Here is a 21,895-nt window from a genome sequence, read left to right on the forward strand (position 1 = left end):
CTGTATCACCCAAAACCCCCAGCTAGGCTCTTGATGAGAACAGCTCTGTGTTGGGCAGGCTTTTAAATTCAGAAATTAGGCAAGGGATAAAAGTGAGCAGAGTGCAGAAGTTAGAAAAAGTAGTAAAGTCTAACAGTCAGCAATTTGTGCCGAGAAATAGCTCTTATTAGCAACATGAAAATAGAATAAGGCTGTGTTGCGTGTGATCAATGCTGTAGACCAACTTCTGTTTTCACTACCCTAATACAAACATATGAGCCCAAATGAAGCTTGTGATGTAACAGTAGAATTTGGTAGTGTGATTTAAGTGATTTGTTACTCAGGTCCCAATGGCTAAAGGAGAAATGGACAGGAGGAGTAACAAAACCGAATTTGTATGAACAGGTTTTGCTGAAAGACATCTTAGCATTTATTCTGTGTATCGTACCAAATCCAAATTTGCCATTATTTGTCTTTACTAGATTGAGGTGGGTGGAGTGACAGTTTAATTTCATTTTTATTTTATTAATAACAAAAAACCCATGGCAAATCTTGCCAGATGAGCACAGGACTTTTTCCCCCTCCTTGGCTTATGAAGCGACATGGTTGCTGTGATGCTGCATGAGGTGTCTTCATCTCTTTCCTCGGCATTAGCTGTTGGTTTCTGACAGAGCTGCCACACTGAACTTAACGGTATAGCTGGACAAATCCTACAACATTAAACATACCTGAGAGCTCACAAACCTATGCTGCCTGCCTGACAGAATCTGCATTAGGCACTAGCTGTTTTCATTCCTCTGAAGCAAATTTGGTAAATTCTTCTTGTATTCCATGTATAAAAATGAATGCTTCCAATCATTGCTTGAATGATGGCACTACACAGTTTTGACTGATGAAGTGGGTAAGAGATATTTAGATGATATAGCTGGACCTTTTCCATCTCTGTATTTTTTGGTTTCTCACTGTTCTACTCTTTTCATCTGGAAATTAGTTTGAAGTATAGCTGTTGCTGAAGTGTGTAAACCTCAAAGACACACGCCATGCTGCCAGAGTGTACCTCTGACAGAGAAACATTTAATTCCTGTTCTTTGTATCATTTGGGAAAAAGGTGGGGAGAATATTTGAAAGCATTGGGAAAGAGTAAGAGAACTGGAGTATTTATTTAATATTGTTTTGCTGTTATCCTATGCAGCTATATTTCTTGAATTTAGCTGTAGGAAAGCTTACTTTACAATCTAGCATCCCATTATTTTTCTGAAATGGCAAAAAATGTTGTTTTCTGTAGGCCAGCCTTTTCCTGAGCAGAACAGTCAGGTGGAGAGTTCAAAACTGCAGTTGCCAAAAGAAATAATTGGTAAAGGCCCACTTAACTTCAGCAAGGAGAATTTTTTCACTATATTAGGAAGTGTTTTTTTAATTGAAATGACTTTTTATCAAAGTGTTCATACAAATGCACACAGATGCAGGCACTCCCAGCAGCTTAGGGCATAGAATACGACCTGTTTATAGCTCTAATCCAAAATTTTCTGTAACATTTACGCATAAAATTGTGGTTTAAAAAAAAGCCACTCTATTTAAAATGTTTACAAGAAATATGAACCCTGTTTCAGATATACCTGAAATGGTTCTCAAAGTAGCATATTCCCTCCATCTCCTGACAAATATCTCCTTTTAGCCTTTTTTAATATCTTATTCCAATCTGCTTCTCTCTCTGCTCTGCAGTTTTGAGCTCTGGTGAAGTCTGTCCCTAAAGCCGCCTAGAGCTGATAGCTGCTTTTACATTCTGGCTATCCCTTATTCACTGTGTGTTTGGGGGAAAAAAAGTTTAAGTCATTTCAAAGCTTTCCTCATGAATTATTTCTAGAGGAAGCAAAGCTTCATCGCCTTCTCAGGGAACACATGCCTTTGGTGTTTTGGTTTCTGTGAGAAATGCAAGAAAGCAGCTCTAGAACTAGCTGTTCCTGCTTATGCCTGTTGCAAAGGGAAGGACACCAGCCTGGTCACAGAAGCCCAGACACCAGAGTCCCGTACCAGCTTCCTTCATGGTATTCATCAAGTCTCTTGATTTGTATGCCCTGCTCTTAGGAATAGGGTTTTATCTTAAATGTTTGATTTTAGTGATGTGCTGGATTTTCAGTAATATCTGGTTTTCTGAAGAAGGTAAGTGCACCTTGATGACTTCTGTACCAGATGGGATAGGGAATACAGAAACTCATATGACATTAGACCAAGAAAAGTCCAGAAATGGGCTCAGTCCATGACAAAGAAGAGATTATAGAGTGGAGATTATATGGTAAAGGGAAGAACAGTGTTCTTTTTTTCTGTTGTTTCTTCTGGACAAAATGTGAATTTAAGTATCAAATCTCTTTCTAAGGTGTTTCTCTTTTTCTGGAGCAGAACTGAAATTTGTGGAGATAAAAATCACAGAAGATCCTGCCTGAAAGAAAGATTAGATAAATGGAGTTTGTTTTTCTTTCATTTTAGCACCAGCATTTGAAAACCAGTCTCAGATTCACATGTCAAATTGTCATCCAGAGGGTATAACTGATGGGTTGTTTTCAGAGCAGAAATGAAAGTCAAGTTTCTCCTCGCTTCAGGATAAATGTATTATTATGCATCTAGTTCAGTTACTGTACACTATTGCTTCTGTTTTCTGAGGTAAGAATCAACAGTGGCTTTTGTATTCGCCATTAAGTCTTGATGATATTTAAGACAAGACTCTAAACAATTTAGAGGAGTTTGTAGTTTAAATTCCATTCCGTAACAACCCAGGACCCAAAGGCCTGGGTCAGCCTTGTTTTAAGAAAACTTTATGTGAAGAACAATTCAAAACACAGGACTATTGGGCCTAAAATGGCTGAAGAAATTGCTATGTGTTGGTCTTTGCTTCACAGTACATCTTGAGAGCTTCTGAAATTTATTACGATCTTATACTTTTAATGAGAACTGGATTTTTTAGTTTCCCTGGTTTGAGAGTTGGCTGGTGGGAATAGATCACAATGAAGGGACTTGCCGAGCCAGAGCTGGTGTCTGATCGCTGAGGTGCTATCTGTTGGGGCACAGCTCAAGAAGGTCACGTCGCACGTGCTCCCATCTCTGCACTCTGCAGAGTGCCATAGTTAGAACATGGCAGACCATTACCTGCGAGCTCCCCAGCGCCTGCAGAGCTGACGTCACCATACCGCTGGGGACTGTCAGAGCTGTGTCAGCTGCCATGGTGGGTCCCTTGGAGCAGACACTTAACAGGGCAGAGCATTTTCTGCTAAGTGGTCGGGGCTGGGACATCGGGGCAGTAATATGGCTGTTTCCTAACATGTATTCCTTCTGGATTTCAACAGTTGTCCCTCTGGCTCTTCAAGGACGTGCCAGTCACAGTTACTTTACATCCAAGGATATTCTTCCCTCATTAGCATATAGAAACTGAAGACCTATAAGGGCTTCCTTGTTTCAGTATATCTCTTTTTAAAACAGTGTTTGAATTAGGGAGCCAATACAAAGTTTGGATTTCTTTTTTTTGACCTTATTACCAAGAGCCCTTGTAAGTGTCGGTAGGACTCTGAGGCATTCAGCTTCCAGGATGGAATTCTCCAGGCCAGCTTTTTACACAAAAGGATTTTGTTTCAAGCATTTAAAGTGCGAAAATGTTTCCCTTTATAGAAATAAGTCACCTTTGACCAGAAATGGAAAACTTCAGTATAGAAGATGACAGTACAACAAAAAAAGGTCTGTGTGGCTGTCACTGCCATGACTTTGACAGCAAAAGTTGTGACTTTTAGGGTTTTTCCATAAGTTGTTGGAGAAAACTTTGTGATTGAATGGGGCCAGAGGAAAACTTGTGAGTTAGTAAAAAAATCAGAATGTCTTTCCCGTGGAAAATTCTGGTATCACAAAATGTGGCTTTCAACCAAAATGAATGTTAAAAGTAAAAATACAGTATTTTGTTTACTGAAATTTTGTCGAACCACCATAATCTGGAGTTGGTTTATATGACTGGTGGCAGCAAAGATGTTGATCTGAGGACCATGTTCCAGGACATGTCCATTTCCATTGCCATTCCAGTTCAAACAGCCTTTCTAGAGGGTACGTAACAGTGCCAGAAGCAGCAGCTAAGAGCTGGGAGTGTCTCCCCAGGGGACTATGAAGTTGAATTCCTCCCCCCTTGCCCTCTGGCCCTTTGACACTTGCATTTCTTCCTCTGCTGCTGTCTGCCTCCAACACAGGTAACACTGCTTGGCTGTGGCATGGTGCTGAAGCCCCTCTCCTGGGAGGCACGAGTTTCAAAGGCCATGAAGACTCTAAGACATGGCTAAAAATCTTCTGCTGTACCTGAGAAAATGAATGTCCTCCCCTGAAGAGTGAGACTGGGAGTGAATTTGGACTGGGTTGTTCTTTCCACAGAAAGGACTCCAGGAAAGGGTGAACCTCGGATGAAAAGTAATGGCTGAGTCCTGGTAACTCATTCCTGCTGGTGGGATATGGGGATAGGAGGGATATCAGCCCCTATGGGGAAAGTGGAAAGAGGCTGGGGGAAGAGGGTAGGAATTATGATAAAGCCCCTGTTCGAGCAGGGGCCACCACCTTAGGTATCTCTAGCTTCTTCCTCTCAGAGTGACAACATGCAAGGGTTTCTGTAGGTTTGGCATAGGCAAAGCAGAAAGAAAAAACCAAATGCATAATGAAATTACATTGTTGGCATTAACATATGCCCTCTGTTAGTGGGGGAGGAGAAGAAAAGAGTCAAGCTTGTACAGCTTTACAGTTTTGCTAGTGAGATGACCTTTACCTAAGATGTACCCTAGCTAAGCAGTGCCATGGTGTCTTTGTCCCTTGTGAGCAAACTTTGATGATGAGACAGGCATTCTAATCCTGTGATTGAATCTAACCCATCCCTTGCTGTTAACTGACTTCATTGATATCCTAAAGCTTAGTCTATACTTTACATGTTCAGCAATTGAAAAATCATTGGTTTTCCATGATGAGTAACCCTACCTGAGAAACACTTGACCAGGCAATGCACAAGGCAAGCTAGCCTGGCCCATACTAACTCTTCATTTTCCTTTGTAATTAAAATGTTTCACCTTGTAATTGAATTTCATTTCACTTTGTAATTAAAATATTTCACGTCGAATATGTGAGACTTTTCAGAGTTGTCAGAAGCTCAGTAGGATGTCATTGAGTGTTTGCACTGCATTTTATAACAATCCTGAGATTAATTCCCGGATCAACCTTGTAGCTGGTTGATTTTAAACCACTGGAAGACATGGACTGCTGAATTAATCCATTTTGCTCATTGGCATAGGATTCCATTCCACTTTTTATTTCACTCTTCCTTATTCTGCAGCTCAAAACACATTTCCAAACGTGCCTCTGTGCCATTCCAAAATGAACATGTGACTGTAGATTATCCATCAATCTTTGACAGCCTAGCCTTTCCTTTGGTCTGACAGCAAATCTGGAAAGGGCTTTGGATGCTATTCTTTTCCTTTTAAAGCTAGAATATACCAGTTCAGTGGCCATATATTTCTCTTTCATTGCACTCTCTTCTTTCTGCCAGTTTTGGGTATTTTATTTTTTTTTTAACAATAATGATGTGCTCACCTTATTTTGCACTCTTCAGTGATCATAGCATCAGTGGCCACAAGTATGACTATAATTCCTTAAAAAGACTGAGATCCCTGACATGACTGTGAGAGAAGGGGAGTGTGAAACTCACCCCCATCCCACTGAATCTGTAGCCTGGTGGAGCTTTTTGGTGCAACTCTGTCTCCTTTGCCATTCTAGATAATAGTCCTTTAACATACACCAAATTTAGCCTGCCTTTCTACCCTGTTTTGCTAGTGTGCAGAGATTTCCAAGGACCTGGTCAGGCAGTCTGTTGTCAGACCCATGTGCTCTAGGAAGCAGCATGTGTGAATAGTCTGTTGGATGTGAAACACCTTTGAACCTCACTGTGTCGTCAGAGGTAATGTTTTTTTCTGGAATGTCCATGTTCAGGCTGCAATGAAAGAAAGATGACTTTGGTGAAGGCTCAGCTCAAAGTGGACTGTTGAAGTGTGCAGCCTCTCTTGATTGACCGCTGGATCTGTCTTTGTGCCTGGATGTTTACGGTCAAGCTCTGCTCTCTCCCTGTCTGGTGGATATAGCACTCAGGCACTGCAAGGAGTGGGGTTATGGGTTGTGAAGGCACCTCGTGCTGAGGCGAGAGCCCCAAGGAGCTGGCTCATAAGAATGCCTACCCTGAGCATGGCAGGTCTGAAAGATCTGTGATCATGTCTTCATCACCAGTGGTAACTGGAGAAATACTAGCAGAATCTTTCCCAACAACTGTTCAATCTAGGATTCAGCACAAGAGTTCCAGCTGTTGGCAATTATGCTCTCCCTGTGGTTTTCCTTAGATAATGGTGTTTGTCACAACAGATCAAACCTGTTAGACACTGCTTCTTGCTTCAGTGGGAATGCCTTTAGTGGCATAAAATGATTTCGGTGTACGGTAGATGATGTCCTTCAATCTGTTAAATTTGCCAGCTGCTTTGGGAGCTTGTGGGATGGAAGGTGTCATAGAAATGTAAAGTGCTATTATTCATCCTAAATGACTCTGCTCCATTTTCTAAAAAAAAACAAAAACAACCAAGCAACCAAACAAAAAAATTATGTATACTTCTTTCCTGCATTTTGTTCAGCGTTAGACTGGTTTCTTTAAGTCTCCACATGGAACTACTACTGTTAGTCCCTTAGCCTAGGATCTCAACTACTCTCAGAGAGGTCATTTTTCTGACCTTTGTTAGGCAGTTGTTGACATTACCTACTACTTTAGTTACTTGAACAATCTATTCTCAGTGACTAATTGTAAGGCACTGATTTGCAGTGGTTTTTACCTAAACACGTCGTGAGTTTAAGCATGCAAATGCAGTTCATAATGCTCAGCGAGTCCGAATACTGTCTGGTTATACTCACTTGATTGATTTACTGTATTTTCCCATGTCCCAGGATTAATTACAAACAGCTGAAATAGAAAGGCCTGACAAAGAACTAATCTTGGTGTGAGAAAGAGGAAAGAGATGTGTGAGACAAAGCTCCAGTAAGCCTCTAGCTGGAGGCTTAGTTGCACTTAAATGCTGTCATTCATGGAGCCAACTCAAACTGTCAATCAAAAATCCTGTCAGTCTAAACAAGTCTGAAGTTTGAAAGAGTTTGCTTTAGTTGGCATTTAACTTTCCCTTGGCATCCAATTCTTGTCTTTAATTAGAATAGCTCACGCAAAATAGGGTTCATTTTGAGTCCAACTCTGTGAGGCGTTGTGTGTAGTGGCCTGATCTCAGAGAAGTTTCAGCTCCAGCTTGCAGATGTAGCAGTGAACAACAACATAAGCAAAGCAAGCAGTTCCTCATAAAGGACATCTGAACGGTTTGTCAGGTCTCTCATTTTTTCAGAAAGCAGCACTTCCACATTTCTGTAAGTAAAGAAAAGAGGGAACCCACCTGCAGGTGTTAGAGGGCTGATGACTTCTCATGTGGCCTCAGTTGCCTTAAAAATATTTAAAACTCCTCAGTGATAAAATATGCTGTCAGCCAACCAATTATGAATCCACAGGTTCTGAGACTGCAAAGACGGTGTACACTACTGGAATTGCGTATAATTTTTCCCCTGGAAGCTAATGTTTATGGAAAAAGTTGTAAGGTAAGCAAAAACTTTACCCCTCACAATACATCTAGAACATTAACAAACTATTTTCAAGGGCAGCAAAGGTAATCTAATGGATCACTTCATTTAGATAACACAGAGATGCAATGAACAAAGAAAAAATAACTATGTAACTGTTATGATGTCTAAAGTATGTGTCATTTGGTGGATCTGAGGTTGGAGAGTATAAAGGAATGGAGAGAACCGTAGTTTGCTTCCAGACATATCTGCAACCAGCACATCATAAGAGATCAAGTCAATAGGTGGATCTGTAAGAGACAGCAGCTAATACTGATCTTTTGTTTTACTGGGCATCTTCAGAGAAGGAAAGTAGAACCTCTCAAGTCAAATAATTCGCCAGAAACAAGGTAGTTCAACAAAGACTGAAAACCAAGGATGAAGTAATAATGATGAACATACAATACCAATGTCTAAACCTTTATGTATGACAACGATACCATCATTTTGTCTTTTATAATATAATGCATAACAGCATATTGCATTTTCACTGAAGCACTTTTTTTTTCCCCCCCTGTTCTGGCAGATTATTCATTTTATTGTAACATATCCATCATGTCTTTAGGATATTAAATGCCAAAGCAAACTTTGTTTTGAAATCTAGGCCTCCAATTCAGGAAGTTCTATTGCATTCTCCAGCATTTACAAATTATCTCTGTGGTATAGGTTTGCCATATTTGTAAGTTTTGTGTCTGTAGTTGAATTTCTATAATCTTTAAAATTATCAGAGATAATATGTTGGCAGAAATAGGTTTAAGGTTCTCCTGCAAAGCTGTGACCTCTGTCATGCCCCAGATGGTGAAGGCATGTAAGTCCCTGCAACAGCATGTTTAGATTGCTGTTTCTGGCTCCTCTCTCTGCTACTTCGAGCCTTTTTTCTCTAGACAAAGCTCAATCTCACAAATCCTCTCCATTCATGCCCTTGAAAAGGGGAGCACTGAAACCAATTATGTTGAAAATATTGTGAATACACTGAAAAAAAAAAACAGGGATAGAAATGTAACTGTTTTTGTGATGTTTTTCTGGCCAGAGTGTAGGAGAAAGAGGCTCTTGAAGAGCAGGCCTGCTCTTCTTATCGTGTTACAGCATCTCTGAAGAGCTCAGCTTTACAAACATGACTCCAAGAGGAGCCTGTGAGGTAAGAAATTCCTGTGCCCCATTCAATGCCACTCACTTTATTTTCTGTGGTTATTCAAGCATCTGTGGGACAGATGATGCTTGAATCTCCAGGCATATGCTGCAGGTGAAATTTTGATAACTCCAGGGTGAGTTGCTGGGAAATGGCTACGTTTTATACCCAGCCCCTGTTTCTTGACAGTCCTCTAAGAAACCCAGCTGTGGGTTTCGGCACGTGGCTGCTGACGTGTGCAGCAGGCAGGGCCACTCTAACCTAGCCATGGGGGTTCACGGGCCATGGAGATGGAGCACAGAGTGTGCAAAGAGAAAGCCAGAGCTGGGTTTGACCAGCCAAGAGAGGCTGGGGGTGGGCGGTGGGGGCCGGCTGCTGTTTTCAGCCACCTAAAGGGGGGTGACAGGGAAGGCAGAGCCAGGCTTCTTGCAGCAAAAGCATAAGAGGCCATGGGTGTGAGTCACTGCAAGGGAAATCCCAGACGCTGCTCTCCGTCTCTGGCTACCCACACTGCCTGCACGGGACTGCAGGGAGGAGGTATGGAGCAGGCAGAACCCCAGGCGCTGACTGCCCAAGGATGCCTCGCCTTGGGGGTGGTACTCTTGGGGGCTGCAGATGCTCACAGGCTGGGCTGGGCAGAGCTAGCCAGCTGGGATGCCCTGGAAATGAGCTCCTCTGGGTGTCTATCCTTTAAAAAAAAAAAAAAAAAGGAAAAAAAATGTAAAACTGTGGGGTATTTGGGTTTGTTGTTTTGTTTTGTTTTGTTTTTAAGTAATTTTCTTGTGCTTGAAACAGTCATGGTGGGGCCAGTCAGGCTGAATAACGGGATCGGTGGTTTGCTGGGGATAATGCTGCAGTTCAATATGCTTCCAGAGCTGTCAGGCTGCGAGCGGAGGAGGGCTTGCTTGCGAGTTGCTTTTTAAACCTTGGGATTTCAAATGCTTCTCGGGATGAGTCGCAGCTCGGCAGTCCCGCACAGAGTGGATGTGCAGAGGGAAGGGAGATGCTTTCGGCTGAACCCAAAAAGTACGTGACAAGAGGAAGGCTTCAGAAAGTGGGAGCTGGGCAGGGAGAAGGGAAGGGAGCATTTCTCTTCTGCTTCATTTTCTAAGGAATGGTTTAAATTAATAGCTTCTCCTTTAAAAGGGAAAAAAACAACCATCTCATTGAAGTTGTTTTGATGTAATGAATTTTGATTTATTCTTTTGTGCAGCTGACCCAGCTGTCACCAAAGGGAAATGTATTTTCTTTGTGCTGTTTTGTTTAGATTTTTAGGATGGACTTGGAGTTTTGGCTAGTGGGAAAACTGGCTATGCAGGGGAGGACATAGCAGGTGATTGCTTATGATGGTACTTGTTGCATCATCAAGATCTAGTTGATTAAACCTTATTGTGATTTGGTTATTAATAGCAGGAAAATGTCAATGAAAAAGGAAATATATATGAAGTCCTAAAGCAGATTTCAGAGTTGTTATCCTTTGGTGGAGCCGATTAATGTAATGTAAAGTGACCTAAATGAAGTGCTGTAGGAAGGTTTGTCAATTGTTCATACGTTTATCTAGGATTATTTGAAAACATTCATAAAGAAAAGAGGATTTTCTTGTGCATTGCAAATTAGTTATGATGATTGGGGGCAGAAGTCTGAGGTAGGTCAGCAAACCAAATACAAAGAATTTGTGTATCCCTGTCCTCATACCCCCCTGTCACTGTATATCCCAACCTTATACCATTACAATACCTTATAAATTTTAGGATAGAAGATTTCCTCCTAAATCTTTGATAACTTGCTTGGACTTCATTTCATTATCCAGCCCAACCCAGGCATTCAGAGAATACTAATATATTTGTTTCTTTTTCTAGTCTTAAGAGAGTGGAAGAGAAAGGGTTATGGGGGAACAGTATGGAAGAAAGTCCAGCTTGGGAGGGAAGCTGTGGGTGTCATTTCATTGCAACAGGTTGTTACCCTGGAATAAATCAGAAAGAAAAAAGTTGGACAAGCATTTTATAGAGTCCTCTTCAGTAATAAATAAGTGGCAAGTGAACAGGTGTTTGAGCATGTAATTTATAACTCCAAATTATTTAAATGCACTGGGTGCATTCTGGCACTGCTAGAGGTCTTAATTTTTAATTGATTTTGTCTTTTTAATCATATATTTATCATGGTGGCTGTGTGGGCTATGTTTGCTGTTAAACTTTCTCTAAAATTTCCTAGGAAGTCCCAAGTTTTCTTTCCGTGTCATTATATATTCACCAAATTTTGAACTAGTTCACATTCTGTATTACTTTCTCTTGCCATAAACTTAACTGTACAAAAACATGTGTATGTGGAAATATACCTCAGTAAGTTGATCAAGGGATTTAAAGTTGAAAATTTCTTTCCGTTATTTGACTGCCTTCAGAGGCTGCAAATTATCCTCCCCAGGATGTCGTGTGCTTCCAGTGTGCTGGGGTGCCAGCCTGCCGAAAGCGTGTGACTGCCGAAGATGGTCCACTTAATCCAGCAGTCCTTGGCCAAGCAGAGTTTGAAGCAGAATTCATTGCACATGCAAGACTGGGCCCAGAATAGAAATGTGTCTGCATTATCATTGCAGGTAATTAAACAAGGCTGATGACATTCCTGAACTACCAAAGCATGACAAAGCAATGTTACTAGATGAGATGATTCAGCCTTTGGTATCAATGTACCCAAGGGTTTCTCAAAATTATGCAAACATAACAAGAAACATGGAATTGCAAGACATGACAACTGCAATACAAGCCAAGCTCTCTAAGCCCTGAAAAGTAGGAAATTTTAGTATACTGGTGCAAGGCAAGCTGAGAGGCAACCATCAGGCTGACTTGCATGAACTGATTGCACTCTGCTAAAGCATTCACAAATATGGCCAGTAGACACTTCTTATAAATTCTGTGGTGAGGACAGTCATGCTGGGAAACACTGAAATAAAAAGAAGTTGTTCAGACTTTATGTGCAGCTTTGGTAGATACCAGGATTTAGGAGCATGCTAACAAGTACATAACTAACCAGTCAGAAATGTCTGGTACTGGATGGTGGTAGTTCAGCAGAGGATGTGACACATGCAGAATGCACGGCATGGTTCAAATACGCAGACTTGGGCTGCTGTGCAGCTGGATATGCCTCTGGGGCAGGTTGTTGCAGTAAGGTCTGAGCCTGAAGTCACCAACTCTTTTGCTGACAGCAGACCCAGGGAATGGTGTCAGCAGCTTCGTGTGACAGCATTTGCAAAGCCCAAGAAATAGTCAGATGGACCTTTCTGATGTTTGCCGTGCAAAAGGACAGGGCACTGTGAGAGGCTGCTGAGTTTAATTGGAGGATGCAGACCAGAAGATTGAATGTCAGGTGGGGATATGTGCCTGATGCCTATGGAAATTTACTGACTGCCATCAGCATAGCTGTTCTGCCAATGAAATGACTGGCTAGGTGAAACCAAGCCCACACCGATTAGATGATGAACACGATTTAAACAGCTACAGCTAGTCTAGAGCTAAAAGAGCAACAGGAAGGAGCGTGTTTTCTTCGTGTCTTGTTAAGTCAGCAATGCCTGGAAAAGGACTTGATCTCAAGTGAGCAGGAAATGTATTTGTTTTTTTAATTATAAAAATCACAAAGTACTTCCTCTGGACTTTCTGCAAATAGTTCTAGTGATCAATAAATTACTTGCCTTTTTTTTTTTTTAGAAAGAAAAATATGCATAGTTTCTAATATACCTGATATCTTTTGCTACAACTTCTATACTGAAACTTGTGCCAATATTCAGAAAACCTAGCTGAGGAAACCTTCACCATGATAGAAAAAGAGTGATCATGGCTTAGAAACACACAGTGTTGGCCTCACCGTGCCCTCGCTGACGTAAGAGGCCCCTCCCTTCGCGGCATTGCAGTAGACCATTGCACAGAAGATGGACATTGGCAAATGAAGGTTAGCGGTGACAGCAAGAGCAACCAGGGAGTTCCTGGATTAATGCTGGTGCTTTGGAAAATTCTAGTGGCGCTGCTGAAGGTAAGTGCCAGTTAGTTACTCCTAAAGTAGCTGATGGGGAAGGCAGGTTGTCTCAAATGCTGAAGGGCTGCAAGATCTGCAGTATTTGCAGTCCCTCCTCAATAGTGCATGAGGTAGCAGTTTGATTGTGTCCTGGATGATGCTTCCAGACCCTTAGGTAATCCATTTGCAATAGAATTATTTTGTATTCAGCCATAATGACTGTACAAGTGCTGTGAAATTGCTTTTCAACACTGTTATTAGCTCAGTGTTTACTGTTTGGTCACAACAAAACCAACAGTAATAAACTATTGTTCAAGTTCAATATGAGCTTGCAATTAACAGTGCTTTCAATGGGCTCTTTACTTGTGGAGAAATCTTAAATGACCCTCTTACCCCAGAGTTTTTGTGAGTAGATTGTCCCTTCACCTGTTTTTCTGTGGAGAAATGCTCTTTAGAGCGGTGCTTTTCTGGAGTTGGATGGACTGAGAAAGGCTCAGTGTGAGCTTAAATTTGGTATCAATGTGACTTGAGACACATACCATGCTTGATTAGACTTACTTTTGTTTGTTTTGTGAGATTCTCTGGTGCATATTACTTTCCTGGATTGCTTATTTGCTTTTTAAAAATAAAGGTTCAGAAGGAGTTAGTTTTTGCCTGAGATGAGACGTAGGGCTCTGTAGAAAAAAATTTGTGGGGACTCCCTGAGGCTTTCTGATTTGACACAGTAAAACCAGGGTGTTTTTTCAGCTAACCAGATTGTGGGCTTCTCTTTTTGTAAAATGGCACTTCCTCCTTAACTCGAAAGAGGACGCTGTCCTGTGCTGAGATTTTCTTTTCTGGTAGCTCATCATGGTTCAAATCGGTGTTGCAAAGACCATCTGGGAGTTGCTTCAAATGTACCCCATATCTGGAGATTATTGTGAGGGTTGGAGAAGATGTTGTTTCCTAGTATAGATGTGGTAAACCTATTCTAACCTTTCATAGAGGCTTGAAAAGTGGTCTGCAGAACTAAAACAAGAGACCGTGTTGAAACAACTACATTGTCCCTATTTTCAGTGTACTACACACATCAGTGGAGAGGGAAAGAATGAAACTCCTTCACTATCAAGACACATAGTCGTCTTGATGCTTCTCCAGACCAAAGTAAAGGCACTTGCTTTTGTGTGAGATGTTGTTAGTTCCTCCAAGATGAGCACTGCCATCAAATAATTACATTTTCTGAGAGGTGCAGAAATTGCTTTTAATATACACACCTGTTCCCACCAAATGTGTCAAAGCATGCTCCATTGTTTTAGTATTTTATAAATTTGTAAGTCTTTTGATTGCTGTAAGTTCTCTCTAATTGTGAGTTTATGTTGCAGTTCCTTATTAGTTTGCTAGTGCTGCTTCAATCTTCCTCTGAAATAAATCTTCAGTACTGCCGTAGCTTGCTACTTGTAAATGGAGTTGCCAGTTTCACTTGTTCATTGGATGTGGGTCTGTTTGTTCCTTTAGCAATGCTAAGTCCACAAGGAATTTATAAATGCTTCCTGCTCCAGGTGGCTAGAAAAACAATTATCTCCTTCTTGTATGAGAGTATGTTTTGGTCTTGTTTTGGAGAGTTAAGGGAGGTTGCGTTACTGCCAAATGCTTTCGTTTTGCAATAAAGATTTGCCTTTTGCTGCAGAGATGGGTCATCTTGAATATATCTCACCTGATAATGTCCTCCTTTTCCCAGTCATCTCCATTACCTCTGTTAACTGTGGCAGCTATGTGCTTTATTCTAAACAGAGTATTTAGAGTATCTAGTGGGAATCTGTCAGACTAAAATACATAGGCCATTGGACTGGACAATGTATCAGTGATCCAGTTTAAAATGTCTCTAAAATTAATCATAAAATATTCCAAATCCAGATTTTCATCATACTTAGGCACCTACCAGTGCAGTTAAACACAAGGAATATTTTCAAAACCACAGAAGAGCAGTAGGTGTATTGCCACCAGTGCAATCATAGGTGTGATGTGCCTAAAAAACTCTGGAAATCTGCCTTTTCATGTAGGACATAGAGCCACAGTAGAAGAAACTGTTACAAATGAAGTGGAAGACTTATTGCAGCCTTCTCATCCAAGAAATATGGTCCCTCTACAGATTATCTGTTGAAGTTAGTCTACAGCATCTGGGTGCATAACATGCATATAGGTTCATTTGGCTTTTGTTGTCTGACCCAGTTCCTTGTGGAAGTAAAATAAGATAGGCAGGAAGATTTTCAGTTTACTGAGACAGCATACTTGTCCTCAAGTAACTGAAATAATATTTTGTTTTCCTTATGGCTTAAATCAATAGGGTTTTAACTATATATTTTGGAGGATTTGTTCCTGGTGTCATGGAATATTTTGGGTTGGATGCATGGTCATCAAGTCCCACCTGCTGCTCCAAGCAAGGGTAACTTCAACGTTTTGTAATTCTCTGTGGATGGACATTGTGCATCCTCTCTGGGCCCCTGTTTCTGTGCTTCACCAATCTCACTGAAAATTTTGCCTGCTGTGACTTGTGACTTGTGCCTGTTGCCTCTTGGCTGCTCGCTGTGCCCCTCTGGCTCTGCCCTCTGCATACCCCCCTTCCATGCATAAAGGAATATTAAACAGATGGAAGCAGATATTGCAAAGGAGTAATCTTCAGTTTAGAGTGATTAGATATTTCTTTGATTTAACAGAAACTGAATGCTACAGTATTCATCTAATATCACAAATGTTCTTGAAGTTAACAAATGGAGAGTGCGCTTGCTGTGTTCCCCATGTTCTTCCCTTAAAAGCATCTGTTGCCAGGTGTAAGATATAGTGGTTGGTGGGCTTCTGGTCTGACTACTTTTATCAGTTTTCATGTTCTTAAATCTATATGATGGAATGATTAAAATGGTGTCAAGAAGCTGGGGGGTTGCTTTTAATTGCTCTCCATCCCCACCCTACCACCCATGACAAAAATTTCTTGTTGAAATATGGAAATTACCCTAGTTGGTGAAGAATGTCTCTGGTTTCAGGCCTTCAGTTAAGAGTATTTCCTGCAGAAGAAAAATCTGTTTATTTATAAATAAGGAAATGTAGAGAGTGAGATGAATTCTTTAGAAACCTGCAATTCTTTACGCTTAGCTAGTAGAAATTGTACATAAAACTTCACTGAAATGTAGTTAATAGGGGAAGTGTATTTCTGTTAGCATTGTGCTTTCTTCATCATTCACCATACTTCATTGTAGGTGACAGACTAGAAAAAATATAGAGAAGAGAATCCAGCAGGAACCAGATGACTGCACTGATGAAAAATATTAGCTAGATGTATTTTTAAAAATGGCATTAGAAGGACTATATAGTATTAGTGTAAGTTTTTAACTTCTTGCCTTAACTGGTTTATTAGCATGTGTTTTCATTTTGTAATCACCCTTTGAAAAGCTGATGTCAGCTGATGATTTTTTTTTCCAGAGTCCTGTAAAAATAAGCACGCGTTTTCATGGGATCTATTTAAAATGTAAAGCCCACTTCTCAGAGAGGTTTCTGCACACAGATCTTCTGGCAGCAGCTGTGTGGGTCTCCCTGAGAAGCAAGGCAGTGCAATGAAAAGACTGCTAACATTTAGATGAGATGCATAAAGCCAAAGGTGGCTGGTGAAGGATTTGTTCTCAGTTATCAACAGTGAGGAAGAAAAAAATCAGGTTTTTTTGAAAACAAAGTATGAAAGTTAAGATGTCCAGAAGACAGAGTATATGTTCAAGCTCTTTGAAGGCTCAGGGCAGGATGTTATACCTACTGGCAGAGATCAGGATTTCAATATGTGGTGCAAACATCTGTGGACAGGCAAAGACAGTTCTTCATGTACTCCTGTTAAAACCAGTAATAGGTGAGCATCACTCAGCAGTTGTGCTCACTGCTGCTTGGGCTGAAGCCTGGGGCTGGGCACGGGTGAGGGCTTGGTGCAGGCAGGCAGTGCGTGCTGCAGCAGCATGTTGCTGTCAGCAAACAGTGGCAGCCCATGAAATTGCTTTTGGTGCATGGCGGGTAAGCGGGAACATCCTGGTCAGACATCCGTGGCTGGTGAAATGGGAGCAGCAATGGTCTGGCAGGCTGGGATGAGTGAAGTGGACCAGCGTGAGCTACAGGAGCTCAGAGGAGGTGGAGAGGGGAGAGCAGGTCGGGTGAAGAGCCCACGTTATGCCAGAGGGTTACAGCACCAGCGAATTCAGAGCACTCTTGCCATAGAGTGGCAAATGTAGAATAAAGGGATCTCTTTTTTCAGGTGGACTTTATATGATTATTAAAGAGCTGCAGGTAGCATTAAGGCACTCGGAGGGAGAAAAACAACCTATGAAAGTATGATGAATGATAAGAGAAAAAAATGTTGTTGTAGTGTATAAATGATTTTTCCCTGAAAAATGCAAAATTTCTTATATTAGAGGAAATAACTCTGATATCATGTTTTGACTACACATGCTTTTTTCTAACATGCTTTAATGCTCTGAAAGATATATTCTGAGAGTTCTGCCTTCTGCTTTGTTGTTGCACTGTGCTAACAGTCATGCATTGCCTCATGGCCAAGCAAATATGCACTGAACTGTAATAGTCCAGCTAATTTGGTACAGTGTTAGCATTGATCAGATTTGTTCAGCGTGCGGCCTGCCTAAGCATGCCTAGCTTGTGTTGTAATTTGAGGTGCATTTGGACATAGCATCAGATAACTGTGGAGGCATTTATCCCCAAGGGGACAATATGGTATCTCAGGGGTCACATTAAGGAACTGACTGGGTGTGCAAACCTGTGAGAGATGAGAAGGTGACGATGGACTGAGCCCTCACCTCAACTGAGTATTAACAGCTTCTGGTAGTGGGCTTTTAATTGCTTGTTTTTCAAAAATGCCTAAGTCATGGTTGAATTTGGTTCTTTTAGGTTTTATGCATTCAGGTTAGATTTGGATGTGTTTAAATAAAAATAAAATGTATGTAGAGGAAAATGTTATGAAGATCTGGTTAATTCTACTGGTCTCGATTACACAAATACACCAGTACTGGAACAGAAATGTCCTCAGAAAACATGCCTTTGGTATCTTGCTTTAAAACTTTCAGGTCTTGGAATAAAAATCCATTGCCTCGAGGTTTCATTATAGTAACTTGAATTACGGCAGGGAAAAAAACCTGTGCTATTTCGTGCTTCCCCATGAAAACAGTGCAGCAAGTAACACAGTGCTCCTCCCAAGGTCGGGTTGTGCAGGCACACTCAGCTCAGTACCTTGTACTGAGTAAGCTGTTACATTTGCTGGCCCCTGTCCAAGCAGCGCAGATAGTGCTGGAGCTGGCACAAGACAGCTTGTTTTTCAGTTGGGCTGATTTTTTCTTACTGAGTTATATTTTGGTGTTTGTGGTTTTGTTTTACTCAGAGAAGCAAATGTGTCTTTTTGCACTGGTTTGGGTGGTGTGGCTGGGGATGCACATAGCAAACAGTGTCCGTATGATTTCCAGAAAAGACTTTGCATTTTAAGGCTTTTTGTCAGTATCCAGAGAGAAGTAAACGTGCCTTTGAGATGGCTTTGTAACAAGGAGACAAATATTAAAACATATTTTCACTTTTATTGTTTACTTCTGATTTCTGTATTCTCATGTGAATAATTTTATATTTCCTTATTAATTATAAACATATGAATTATTAATACCCCTTGTTTACATTGACTCGTAAGGCTGGCAAGGTAGACATCTGGGTTTGCCTACCTTGTTGAGTTTCTGACTGGTTTAGTTTCATGATATTGAGAACCCGATTAGGGTTTGATGGTGTTCCCTTTGGTTTTTTTAAGATTTTCCTACCCCCCGCCCCAGCCCCCCACCCCCGACACATGCTATTAGATTGCTTGCAACTATGAGAAGTTTGAGCACAGATATTGAGGGCCTGAAAGAAAGCATCTTGTCAAAGCAGGGGCTGTGCTAAACACGAGATCTTCAGGATACATACCCTAAATGAGTCTTCAGGTCAGACATTAAATGCTTTTTTTTCAACTATCCATTTCAGTAACAGCCTAGAAGCACTTGCTGGAATGGAATTAACTAGATACATATTTTATTATAGAAAAAAATTCTCAAGGTTTTTCTGCAGTGACCTCAGTCTGTATAAATACCTGCCTAGGTCTGAAGCAGATGCCAGACTTTGGTACCCAACTACCTTTGCTGTTTGTCCTGTTCTACACAGCACTGGAAGTTCCTGTTCTTGTTTGTCGCTTTTGGGTGAACTGCATCAAATTCACAGTTCCATCTGCTAAACCAATTGTCTTCTTGATTAAGTGCATGCTATAAATACGTGTTTGAGTGCTCTTGGCCTTGGCGTATGAACTGGTTGGAACGAGCTGTGGAAGAAGAGTGTCATCCGGAGACTGATAAGAAAAATAACTTTTCCACATGTGGATGGTCGCGGTTTGATTTGATTTTTGAGGACCAAATTAATCTGTATTTAGTCTGTAGTGTTGTAATGCAGTACTGTTACCAGAAGTTGGTTAACAAGCGAAGCTGGTGGGGATTTGAGGCGGGGGGGATGGGGGGAAGGCTTGTTTTTTTAATACCCAAAGGTAATAACAATGTTTTCAACAAGTATGCATTTTAAATAGATCATATTTTGAAAAATATCTGACCATCACTAGCTCTACTATGGTCACCACATAGCAATGGTCTTCTGTTTCCTGATTAAAAAGTTCCTACATACAAGATATTCATTAAGCCCCAAATTTCATCATTTCAAACCAGATGGTGCTGCATACTGAAATTACCTCTTACATTGACCATCAGTGAAATTACAAGGAACTTACCAACTACTACCTAATAGCTGGTACACATGGATTGCTCCTATTTCATCATACATAAGTATTGTTTACCATTTTTCTTTAAAATTTCTAAGTGTAACTGTATAGACTTCATTTTTTACTACAGTAAAATCAAACTCCTACACTGTGAATCCATGTAGCAGGTCAGCACAGGGAGGCTCCTATGCTGTTAATTCACTCTCTTGTTAGTGCTCATTAATCCCCTGTGTAAGCAAGCCCTTACTTAAGCTCATTTCAGTCTAAATAATTTCCACAAGATAAGCTTACATCCATGACCAAAATCAGAGCATAAATAAAGCTTCAGATACTCTTATATCCACCTAATGCCAATCATACGACCATTTTCCATTATTTTCTACCCCTACCCATTAAAAGGGATCTGCCCTTGCCCTCCTTTTTTAGCCACTATTTTTTTTGCCTTCTGCATTGCATTCTTGATCAATCTTCCAGTTGGAAAGCAGAAACAGATGGCTCTAATTATTTGGACATCATTTTGTCACTAAAAATCAAATTACGAAAGCTCTCATAGAATAACTTTTCTCATCTGTTCTGTTTTCCACCCTTATTTTGGGAGAAATAGACAAAGTTTATTTTTATATCTGGTGCCTGCTTCCTTTGCCAGCTAGCTGAGGGACAGCTGTTAATTATTTGTCCTCCATTTGCCTGCAGATCTGTTAGTTGCCCTGCCATGAAAACCCTCCAAGCAGTCACGTAGGTGACAGCATTTTGATGTTGTAGTCACATCGCATGTAATGGTAAGGCCATATCATGATTTATGAGAGTTGTCAGGTCCAACATCTCATAGAGTCAAAACACAAGTGATGGTAGAATTAATTTAGGAGCCAAACAAAGCAGGATAGCCAAGTATGCCAGAAGCTGGCCTTGCTGCAATTACTAACATCTTTATGGGCTGCTCGTTTACGTTGGTATTGTTGAGTGAAGCCATCAGGTTGTTCTGGACAGTGTCTTTAAAATCTTCATTTAGGAAGTGGATGTGCATTCAGCAGTGTGCTTGAGCTTCTGTTCCAGGAGCACAAATGGAGGGAGGCAAAGCCAATCTGAGGGAAAAATGGACAGGTGAACACACCTCACATGGGCCCTGGAAAACTTGCTTCACCCATTAAAGATTCAATATAGTGGTTGAATAAAAAGTAATGCCTGCCTTCATTATCTTTACGTTAAATCACATTGTTGAAGAGAAGGAGAAAGACTGTGCCTTATACAGAACAAGGTTTTCATTCTGCATTATGTGGCTGCAATGATACTGAGCACCCATAAACACAACTTACTGAGACAGCCGTGCTGAATCCAGGGCACCCATCCGTTACCATGGCAGTGTGAAACAGCTGAAGCTGGGAAAGCATCTCACAGCATGTCTTCTAACTTTGTAAGTTTTCCAATAGCATTCTCAAGGGGTCCAAGTTCACTGTTACTAAAATTAAAAGGAATAGACTGAAGTAAAGCTGCACAGTGTACTCTAGCATTTAGAGAGCGGTGGCATGAGATGGGTCCAGAATCCATGGTTTACCAAGTCTAAATGACAGGACCCTTCCACTACTATAAACTGATTTTTTGCTGATTCATACCAGCTGTCATTGACCATACATCATTTTGGTGCTAAGAGAAAAGCTAATACAGACATAACCTGGTAAGACTCAGCAGTGACAATGGCAAATGCAACCTGTTTTACTTAGCTGCTGCCCTGCTTAACAAGTCATCTGGAAAGATTTGTAATAGTTATTTGGGTTTTCTTGTTTTGGAAAGTGTGACAGCAACTTGGAATAGTCTCCTATAGTTTAATTTTATTCTTATTACTTGGGAGAAACTAAAAGTACCCCAAAAATGCGTGAAGTAACAGCTTTTGAGAACATCAGCAAAAAACAGCTTCTCATTAGAGCTCATCACCAAGCTTAGACATTTTTTTTCATATTTCCGGGCCTCATCTTCATACAGAAAAATATTGACGTTAGCGAGTATTTAGTTTGTAAATCAAAATTGCCAAAAAGGCCAGCTTCTCAAAGGTGATACTCTAGGAAAAGAGAAAAATCTTAGATGTTGTGAATATCTTAAAGCCTTGATGATACTGATGGTTTGTTTCCATTTTTGTGTTTTTCTGTCCAAGAACAGGTCTGTATTAGAAAAGCAGCATTTGTTCAATAGAGTAGATTTTAAATTCTCAACCTTAAGAGTATTTAAATCTTTATTTTTGTTTTTCTATTGTGAAATTATGCCAAAGTAGTGAAATAAATTGTGAGTTAAATGAGGTA

General features: G+C 40.7%; 1 protein-coding gene across 15 annotated transcripts in view; it reads left to right on the top strand.

Annotated features, from left to right (window-relative positions):
* Nucleotides 1-649: 649 nt before the first annotated feature.
* The window catches only part of LOC130150074 (melanopsin-like), a 49,941-nt gene continuing 28,695 nt past the window's right edge, over nucleotides 650-21,895 (top strand). For 2 of the 15 annotated variants that reach the window (XR_008822113.1, XR_008822114.1), the window contains exons 1-2: nucleotides 11,608-12,823; nucleotides 15,129-15,227. Coding sequence is in view for 9 of the 15 variants with exons in the window: in XM_056340635.1 (XP_056196610.1) it covers nucleotides 12,737-12,823; nucleotides 15,129-15,227 (186 nt within the window). In the remaining 6 variants the exon portion in view is untranslated. Of the gene's footprint in view, nucleotides 2,140-3,636; nucleotides 3,703-4,199; nucleotides 4,414-5,817; nucleotides 5,942-7,569; nucleotides 7,657-8,707; nucleotides 8,816-9,221; nucleotides 9,344-9,538; nucleotides 9,833-9,883; nucleotides 11,397-11,607; nucleotides 12,824-15,128; nucleotides 15,228-19,822; nucleotides 21,016-21,895 lie in introns of those variants that run through there. The other 13 variants (XM_056340681.1, XM_056340698.1, XM_056340690.1 and 10 more) reach the window with 13 other exon arrangements.

This window comes from Falco biarmicus, chromosome 1, assembly GCF_023638135.1.
Source record: "Falco biarmicus isolate bFalBia1 chromosome 1, bFalBia1.pri, whole genome shotgun sequence".
NCBI classification, from domain to species: Eukaryota; Metazoa; Chordata; class Aves; order Falconiformes; family Falconidae; genus Falco; species Falco biarmicus.